This window comes from Rutilus rutilus, assembly GCF_951802725.1.
Source record: "Rutilus rutilus genome assembly, chromosome: 20".
Classification (NCBI taxonomy): Eukaryota; Metazoa; Chordata; class Actinopteri; order Cypriniformes; family Leuciscidae; genus Rutilus; species Rutilus rutilus.
The window spans coordinates 9,981,162-9,991,821 of NC_140225.1; the positions used below are offsets into that span (position 1 = coordinate 9,981,162).

The following is a 10,660-nucleotide window of genomic DNA, read 5'->3' on the forward strand; positions in this document are numbered from 1 at the left end:
ATTTTTATTTATTGTGAAAAGCACTATATAAATTTGGACTGAAATGTTTGGGTAGAGAAACATCTAATGCTAATATTTTGATGGGGTCAATATGATCTTGGTGTATGAAACAAACATCCACAAATAAAAGCATGCGTTCAGTCATATGACTTTTTTTATTAACTTTTATAACTTAATATAACTATATTTATAACTTAACTTAATATTAACTTGCATTAACAAAGATTAATAAATACTGCAACAAATATATTGATCATTGTTTTTTCATGTTAGTTAATACATTAACTAATGTAAACAAATGAGACTTTATTGTAAAGTGTTAACCATTAAATGCCACTTCTTTCTAAATATATTTTAAAAGATTTTTTTTTTTTTATTAAACATTTATTATGTATAACAGAGCATTTACAGTCACATTAACAATCACAATATATACCACAAACAATAACGGTTAACATTGTGGAGAAAATGGATCAATAACTGAGGAAAGGGGAGATGGATTCAGCTTTCACATTAGTTTTTTTATTTTATATATATATATATATATATATATATATATATATATATATATAAATCAACATATATGATCTAGACTAGAGATATCCTATGTACAAAATAAAGAACATAAAATGTTATACACATTTGCTCACAGGCACAATAACACATACACTCATACAGAATCTTAGCGTTTGACGAGGTGGTCTCGTATCTTGAAGCTGATGATGCCCAGTATCACGAGCGCAGGCAGGAAGGCATAGAGCAGGAGGAAGTCTAGTGTGTAACGTGAGAGAGCTCCAGGATAACCCTCATCTATGATCATATTACCACTGTCTACCAGACAAGCTCCTGGCAAACCAGCTAAAGGGGCTGAGAGACAAACGGTTAGTCAGAGGATGTCCATATGAACACCTTATTCATTATATGTGTTAAAAATCCCATGAACCAAAAAGTTAATCCATGTCTATCCATTTGATTCAGACAAAAATAAGCAGATATACACTACCGTTCAAAGATTTGAGATCAGTACCTTTTTTTTAAAAGAAACTTTTATTATGCAAAAATGTATTTATGTCACTATGAAATCACTATGGACAATTATTTTAATTTTTTTTGAATATTGCATTGTTTATTCAAAATTATTTAAACTTCATGTGCCCTCATAATCTTTAATCAAAAACTTTTTTCATGTTTCGAGAAGTCTTTTCACTCAGATACAGTATATCACAATATAGGGAAGAAAAGACCATGCAACTTTGAATTGATCAAAAGTTACATTAAAAACATTTTAAATGAATGCTGTTCTTTTAAACCTTCTTTTCATCAAAGAACCCTGAAAAAATGCATCAGGGTTTCCACAAAAATATTAGGCAGCACAACTGTTTTAAACCTTGATAATAATAAGAAATGTTTCTTGAGCAGCAAATCAACATATTAGAATGATTTCTGAATGTAATGATGAGTAATGATGCTGAAAATTCAACTTTGTATCACAGGAATAAATTACATTTTAAAATATATTCAAATATATACCTAAACAGGTAAATACTAATTTAGCAATATTAAAGTTTTTCCTGTATTTTATATTTAAAATATATTGAAATAGAAAACAGTTATTTCAAAGTGTAATACTTTTTCACAATATTACTGTTTTTACTGTATTTTATATATATATATATAAATGCAGGCTTGATGAGCATAAGATACTTTTTTTTAGAAACATTAACAAATCTTACTGACGCTTTTGAATGGTAGTGTAAGATTTTTTTAATTTACAAGGAACTATTAAAGGAACAATTTCTTCCTGTTGGGAAATTCATTATCACAGGAAATTTAACAAAAAGGTGTTTGTCAAGCCATTTCAAAGGGTCCATATTGAGAATGCATAAGTTTGAAGAAGACTATGATTTTCCTTACTGCAAGTGAAGTTCAGGCCATAGAACTCAGTGACGATAAGGAGTTCACAGCCGTACTTCTGGAAAGTTAGATAACTCAGCCACTGGAATACTTCAGGCATTTGTTTAAAACCCCTGAAAGAATTATAAACAAGTCATTTTTCAGAACAAACTTTGCACATTTGCACTATCTGTTTTCTAACTAAATCAAAATGCTGAACAATCACGAACAATAGTGTATTCCTTTAGCACTAAAAAAACAAACATGTTGGCAAGTGAGTACCAAAATAATTTCTTCACCTTAGAAATCCAGAGCCCACCATGATTCCAGCTATATTGAGTAGAGCGACCCCACTGTTGACCATATTGGGGTCTTGAACGACACCCATCAAGACCAGCGTTAAGAGTTCACCTACGATGTGTGGCACCATGACCACTGCTGAAAAACACAGGAAGCGCAGGGGATCCGGGTTCATCCCAACAATCCTAAAACACCAAACCACACACAGAGAAACAGTCACGATCCATAAACCAGTCAATCTGATTTGATCCTGAGGACATTCCCCTGGATTTGAACCCTAGTAACCCTGACCCGAGCTCTGATGAACTCAAGTAGCTTTACACAAACACACACCCATACCTACCAATACAGGAAAGAGGTAAAGATGAACACACTGATAATGCTGAAGGGCAGGATATGGATGATGTAAGCCAGAAACATCTGCCATTTCTGGTACAAGCCATCTTTACTCTCCTGGTCAGCAATGGCCCTTAAAGCAGGAACTGTTTTTAATCAAGAAAAACATTAGACTGTTATCCACACTTAAAAAGTGAAAATACAGGGGCAGACACGTCTTGTGTTACCAATTATATGCTATCTCAAGAGCTCTATGTTATAGGTCAAGCAATATTGTTTGACATGCAGGAGCAATTTGTGAGGCCATACACCTCCTGTGTGTTTCTCTCTCTTATCTGGTGACCTACAGTGAAATGAGACTCTTATCGCTCATGAACTGATATATAAAGGACAGGGATTATGTTTCCCAAAAGCATTGGCTTAATTAGTCTAACTGCTGCATCACCTTTACCATCAATTCTGCCATATAATCTGTGATTTGGGAATATATAAGAATTGTGTATGCACTCATTTGTTTGATACATCAGAAGCATATGTGCATAATCTTTAATAATGATAGTTCTTGCTGCCTTGTTGAAAAATGCAATGCCACAAATGATTTTTCTCACTGTCACAAACTCTAACAATCTCTTAAATGTTAAATGTCTAACAAACTCTCAAGATAATGTGTCTATTTTGAGATACTTACATAGAGCCACAGCATTCAGCATGCCGGTATATGGTGATGCACCCATAGCTTGGTAGATTACACCGATTCTGTCCTGCACGGCACCTTTTGTTACATCCTTACCCAGCTTCATGAGAAAAAAAGCAATAAAGAGCCCGTAGATTAAATTCTGAGAGAGGCGCATGAGAATGCCCATCCTATCACGAGACACATTGCGTACGGTCCGCCTGTGTGTGTGTAAAAGAGAGAAATGTATGAATACATTTAAATGCTCAAGCTCTTTAAAGCGGAATGGATTCTGATTGGCTGTCAATGTTTTTATCGTTCATCTGCTGGAAAAAATCATTCTAAAAGTGATTTCAACGATAACTTCTCTGCGTCGTGGCTTCTGTTTTACCTCAGGAGGACATTCAGTTTGGACAGGCAGTTGGGGGACTCCTTGCTTTTGAAGGGGATCATGGGTTTGTCTGGTCCTTGGCAGCTTTGCTCTATCCTTCCCAGCATGCTTTTAAAGATCTCTGAGTTCTGGTAGGCTGATGTGATGTCGTGCATGCGGCTGTAGGTGGCGGCTTCCCTCTCGCTGGAGCGTGTGTCCACAGAAGTCAGATCAACTGTTCATTACAAAGGATGATTTGATAAACGCGGAACACTTTACTGGATCCCCATATTTTTAGCAGTAAAGATAAATGTTTTTTTAATACCAGTACATCTTAAAAACTGTATAATTCACTCAAATTCAAGCTGAAGTCTAAAGAAAAAAACTGATCTTGGGTCATCTTCTAAAGCCCTACCATAAATATCAAAGGGGTTGCAGTACTCAGGACACTCATATCCACAACTGCTGAAGAAATCCACCATCTCTTCAGGCTGCCCACAGAACACCAGTTCCCCTCGGCTCATGATTGCTATTCGGTTAAAGATCTGTAGACATTTATACATCTTTCAGTCATTTTATTGAGCATAATCTTCTAGACTATGTCACTTTGATGTAAATCATTGCGCTGAATGTAAAACATACAAATTTTATACAGATATATTGTCATATGAACACATGTTATAACACTGAACTTCAACACTTTATGTCATGAAACAGGTTAAATTAAAATGTTGTAAGTAGCAATTTACCAAATTTTGGTAGTAGTTAACAACATTTGGCATAATGTAATTGTAAACCTAGTTGCTTTTAGCCATAATGCCTCACCTTTCACCATATGAAATTGGATAAACTCCAAGTTAAAACCAAAGAAAACCCCCCAAAAAACATGAAGTCATATTTTTCAGTTAGCGCTAATGCCATTGGATTGAATTGGATTATATTTGTTTCTTAATTGTATTTTTTCGCTTTTCTTTTTGTAGCTTGTTACTGTTTAACTGTTTTATTTGTGTTTACTTTTTCTATTTTTTTTATTTAAATTAATTAAATGTTAATATCTAATATTAATACATGTGAAACAACACATTTTATGTTTAAAAAGGAGCTATACAAATAGAATGTATTATTATTGAATGTATTATGAGTGCATGCTCAGACTGAGTCATCAACCTTTTTGTCAACCTTTAGAAGAAAACTATCATATAGAAGCACCATGGTCTAAAAGCCACATAACTCAAAGGCACATTGGATCAAGGTCACGTTTCTGATGGGCTACGGCCTGCTTCTTACATCTGGTTATCAGCCCTGAGCATTACCCACTGCATCACACATCCTTCCAGAGTTAAAACAGTAAAAAGTCTACTCACTCTGAATAGCTCTGAACGGGGCTGGTGGATGGTGACTATGACTATTCGATCTCTACTGGCCAGCTCAGCCAGCAGCATCACGATCTGATTAGCCGTCATGCTGTCCAGTCCTGTGGTCGGCTCATCCAGGAGAATCACCTCTGCCATGAAATAACGCAAAATGGAAAAACAGGAAAAGAAATAAAACTAATGAGAAACTTTCCACAAAGTCCACTCTCTGTCTTTTGAGAGACAACTTTGAGTGTCTCATTAATTCAAGTAATTAAAGCAATTAATAGATTTGCCATTGTCTAAAGTTAGAGCCAAATTAATTGGCTGATGAATTAATTTACTGCTTGATTGGAGAAGGCAGCAGACGAAAGCCACTTATAATTGCTGGTTTGTGTTCAGGTTGGAGTGGCCTTAACTAATCCGTAGTCCACGGTCCCAGGAGCCCCCTGAGGTCCAAAGAGTCAGATAAAGGATCCAGAGGGACACTCATCGACCTCAGCTTAATATAAAAAATGTGATAACCCACTTTTAATATCTACTTTAGTCCCTTTCACTCATTTGTCCATTCCTCAATAATCCTTTGAGGGGCTTTGGGGTCACTGTGCTGGTCGCTCTGCATTTAAATAACATTTAGTCTTTAATCATATTTAGCTACTGCAGCACATGTGAGGGTTGCATCATCTGAGGAAATCAACACATGCTATACAGTGTTTGTACATCATACCTAAACAAACATTACGCTAGTATGGGTTCATATTTATCCAGGCAAGTCAGGGGGGCAGCACAAAGCACTCACTTGGGTCCTTAAGCAGCTGGCTGGCAATGGAGACCCTCCTTCTCTCTCCACCAGAAATGCCTGGAAAAATGCGGCCTCCAATCACACTGTGAGCCACATGTCCCAAACTCAACTCTGCCATGACCGCGGTTACCTATGGCAAGTCAAGAGTGGGATAAGGTTGTTAAAAATGTATTTTTTATGCTTTTTTCAATTGTTCAAAAAATGAGTCTTTTTGCCTATCTGTGGTGATGTGGCAAATGAGTTGTGTGTGTTTTGACATCTGTGAAGTGAATGAGCTCACTTTCTTGCGTATGGCCTCAGCAGAGTGTTTTCTCAAAGCAAGTTGAGCAGTGTATGTCAGAGTCTCCTCCACAGTCAGGTAGCTCAAGAGATTGTCACTCTGAGAGAGAGAGAGAGAGAGAAAACATTCTATGTAAGCATTCAAAATAAAGCTATATTCCCACATAAAGAATACTATAAATACTATGGTGAATATAAAGGGATAGTTCTTAAATTTTAAAAGTGTGATTTCTAGACCAGGAAAAGTTCTGAAAATGAATAAAATCTTAATTAATTAAATGTTTTATAATGTATATAATATTTATATATATAAACAAATTTATAAACATTTTGTCAAGCTCCTTAATAGAGTGGTACAGGGATGATGTCAAAACCCGGAAGACAGATTCGCCACTGGTTTCCTCAAGGTTTTCCTATGGGGTTTTATAATGTTTATTTTCAATATATGAGTAAAATAAAGCCTGTGGTAATAACTTGACGATACTTTGACATTCTGTTTTACAATGTAAACTCCACACACTCACACCCCAAACAGTATTATCTAGTTACTTATAAATGTACGTTTTCAAAAATAAACATAACTGCTTTAAAATTTGCGTTTTTTATATGAGTGTGTGTGATTTATTGTAAATTGAAAAACCCTGTTAAAAAAACCCCATAAGAAAATCTTGAGGGAACCAGAGGTGAATTAGTCTTCCAGGTTGTCATGTCATCCCTGCACAACTCTATATTTTATCAGGTATAATTTGGTATTTGTGAGTAAAACAATAAAAAAAACCTGTAATCACAAACTAGAAAAGTCACGAACATTTACTAGTAATACAAAGTGTACACCCTGTAGAACATTCAGTTATTGGAATTAAAGAATTTAGTTTTATTTAAGTATTTTATTTATTATTTTAATATATTAGAGTCAAAAAGGTTGAGAACCCTTATTACTTTTCATTCATGGACAAAATAGTGTGAAAAAAGAGCAGCTTGATCAGTCTGTTAAAAATCCCAATTTCTGAAACTTCTAAGAAAGAAATGACCAAAGCTGACCTCTGGTATGTGAGGTGTGCATGTACAGTGGTGGCATATATCAGATAATATGCATTTGTTAAAGGTTATTCTGGTAATGTATTAAACACTGACATTATCAACACAATACAACATTTCATCATTTTTAAACTTTGCTCTTGAGTGGGCAAGAGCTCTTAAATGTCACTGCTTTAAGTTCGTATCTGTATTTGGAGTTTATGGCTTGTATTTATTAAATAATAGGCTTATTCCTTCGAGGATTGACGAAGTCATAAGGTTGTTGAGTTTGTGCGTCATGTCTACATATATCTGTAATTGTTGTACAGTGAAGTTCAATGCAAAAATCATTGCTGCAATTAGCTATCATGAGTAACATCCCTGATTTTAACTTCTTGATCAATTAAGACAACTTCAAATTACAGGTTGACTAAAATGTATATTTTAAGGCAGCATGAACACTTTTTTTTTGGTAACACTTTACAATAAGGTTCATTAGTTATGCATGAACTGATAATGAACTGCAGCAGCATTTATTAATCTTTGTTAATGTTAATTTCAACATTTACTAATACTTTATTAAAATCTTAACATTAGTTAATGCAGTGTGTGAACTAACATGAACAAAGAACAATATTTGTTAAATAAGGTAACAAAAACAGTCACAAATGTATTGCTCATGGTTAGTTCATGTTAGTTAATACATAAACTAATGAACCTTATTGCAAAGTGTTACCCAATTCTATATAAAAAAAAAAAAAATTACAGTGCTGTTGAAAGCAGAGTTAAATGGTATGTGATTCCTGAAATGAACTAGTATTTGGCAAAAAAGTTTGAAATGCTGAAAAGTACTTTCTTCATAACTTCAATTTCAGCCAGTATCTGTACATTTAGCCCCTGAGACATTTAATTACTGGATTAGATTATAGCTTCCTTGCATCATAAATTTAAGCAGTAAAAATTACCTGTAATAATGGCAGTCTTGCCATGGTTATTTAATTTTCTGGAAGATATGCATGAATAGCTCTGAAGAATATTACAATGAACTCATGTGTAACGACTAAATTCAGAGTTCACTCTAGATGACCTTTACTGCAAACTTTACTGCATGTGTTTAAGTTTGGTTGTGGCAGACATGACCTCGAGATACTATAGTCAATCGCTTTTTTATCTATATATATCTTCTACAGTTGACTAAAGTTCAGTCACATGTAGCCCGTGACATTTACATTGACGCACACACACACACACACACACACACACACTTGTGGTCAAATTTTTTTATGTTGAATACTATATTCATAATTTAACTAAACAAATCTCACCTGAAGAACATAAGAGAAACAGTCTTGAAACTGCTCTGTTTTTAGCTTTCTTCCATTTACAAAAATGTCTCCCAGAAGGTTACCAGAATTCCCAATTCGTCCTGCTATAGCATCTAACAGAGTGGTCTTTCCAGAGCCTTGAGAAAAAGGTCAACAATTTTATTACTTTAAGATATGATATGACATGAAATTTACGTAATGTACAATTGCATAATAAGTTGCCTTGTTCATTCTGTTGCTTACTGTTTGTTCATTTTAGTGTCTTAATGCATATAGAGTGAATGATACTGGAAAGATCTATGAGAATATGATTTTATTAATATTTTTTAAACGTGTCCCTGGTTATTTTGTTTAGTGGCACTTAACCCCTATAAATAAATAAACAGAAAATCTACATTCCTTAAAATGTCAAATTCACCATTACATTATCATGTTAAATAACACAAATTAACACATACTGTAGCTGAGTATTATTTCACAATAGCATATTGTGGGCTCTGTAATGAAAATGTGTTCTAAGCATCACAGTCATTTCGTCTCCCAGGTTTTCAGTCACTTACCCGAGTTTCCCAGAATTCCCATGATCTGCCCACTGTCCACATGAAATGACACTTCATTCAATATTTGCCTTGTCCATTTTTTTCTAAAAGATGAAAGGTCCCACCAGGGTCCTACATGTTCACTGTAACACACAGCAAATAAAAATGTTTATGAAATGAACAAGAATTTAAAGTTTGTCAGTATTTTGTTTGAAATTGCAGGATGGAAATGAGTGAAGAAAAACACAGATGTGAAGACGGTACACTCTAAAATCACGGGTTAACAAAAACAACAAAGTTTGGGTGGTGAACAAACACAGCACTGGGTAAACACAAGACCAAACACATTCTGGATGAATCTGACTGAGCAAGCATTTTTAGAGCGTATATGTATACTTTAATGAAAGACTAAAAGCCTAATAGTTGGGTTACACTTTATTTTAAGGTGTCATTGTTACAGTGTAATTATATATTTAAGTACTGAGTAATACTAAGCAACTACATGTACTTACTATAGGGTTAGGGTTTGTTTGAGGGTTAGTTGCATGTAATTATGCATATTTTACTGTTATTACTATGGTAAGTACATGTAACATATGTACCAAGGACACTGTAAAATAAAGTGTTACCTATAATTGTTGCCATACAAAGTCAGATGACGAGAGGTGACTGTGGCATTTAAACGTTCATTCACTGATCATTTAATGGTAGCTGCATGCTTAAAAATTAAAATATGCTCATAACTTTTATATATCTGGCTTATAACACATTTTTACACAAAAAATGATATACATGCTAGTAATGTAGCAGTAATCTGTCAATAATCACATACATTAATTCACCACATTATGGTATACATTTTATTTAGGCATCTGCATAATTTTAGACACATCAAAAAACATTTTAATTTTAAAAAGCTTAATTTTAACATTGTGTTGAGATTAATAAATATACAATCTCATATCTGTGTATTTAGCACTTTTTTATCTATTACTATAAGACGTCTTAAACAAGCTTCTATATTTAACATCTTTAAAATTCTTAAAAGATCTTAAATACATTTTTACATCAAAAAATATGTTCCTGTTATGCACTATTTTTATGAATTAACTGAATTAACAAAATTATCAAAAATATGTATTGTGTATCATCTATCATGTAAAAAAATGTTTTAAGCATTTTAGTAATAACTAATATTAAATAATATTGAGATCCTTTCAAGGTTTTAAGTTCTAAAGAAGGGGTTAAAAAATATTCTAAAACATTGACATTTGACATGATCTTGAGAACTTATCATTCATTAAAATTGATGATGGTTAATATACAGTACATGTGTCAGGTGCAGTGGTGGGTTAACAGATGAACTGGAGCAAATTCAGAAATAAAACTAAAATAAGCAGTTTTACCATTAACCCGGTCCTAAATTATGGTTGAAGATTCAATGCTAACTGTGAGTTTAAGACAATCATCGATTTCACTGGTTTCATTTGATATCAATGAGATATTCCTACCTCACAGTATAGGACACATTTTTGACGCTCAGGCAGCATGACGGATCTGTGTAGTCTGGGTTTGGACGGGCCGTTCTCATCTCTGGCACCACCTTAAAAGATCCATTCTTCTGTAAAACGTCCTGCATGGAATAAGATTGACTCATTTTCTCTCATCAATGGTCAAACTAGCCTGAATAACAATGTGACAGTCAGGTCCACGTCTTCAGCTCTCTGAACTCTCCAGCTTGTATTTCACTGATTAAGCTGGAACCATAAACAGT

The 10,660-nt window shown here is 34.1% G+C and overlaps 1 protein-coding gene across 1 annotated transcript; it reads right to left on the reverse strand.

The window, feature by feature from the left end:
- Window positions 1-528: 528 nt before the first annotated feature.
- abcg5 (ATP-binding cassette, sub-family G (WHITE), member 5) lies at window positions 529-10,543 on the reverse strand (the record flags this gene model as incomplete). The annotated part of the gene is made up of 13 exons (XM_084390575.1): window positions 529-867; window positions 1,915-2,027; window positions 2,193-2,378; window positions 2,537-2,675; window positions 3,218-3,423; window positions 3,594-3,807; window positions 3,988-4,117; window positions 4,937-5,076; window positions 5,724-5,856; window positions 6,007-6,105; window positions 8,348-8,484; window positions 8,908-9,029; window positions 10,398-10,543. 13 exons carry the CDS (start codon window positions 10,541-10,543, stop codon window positions 683-685), a joined length of 1,950 nt encoding a protein of 649 aa, XP_084246701.1. The 3' UTR covers window positions 529-682.
- Between the last annotated feature and the right edge of the window lie 117 nt (window positions 10,544-10,660).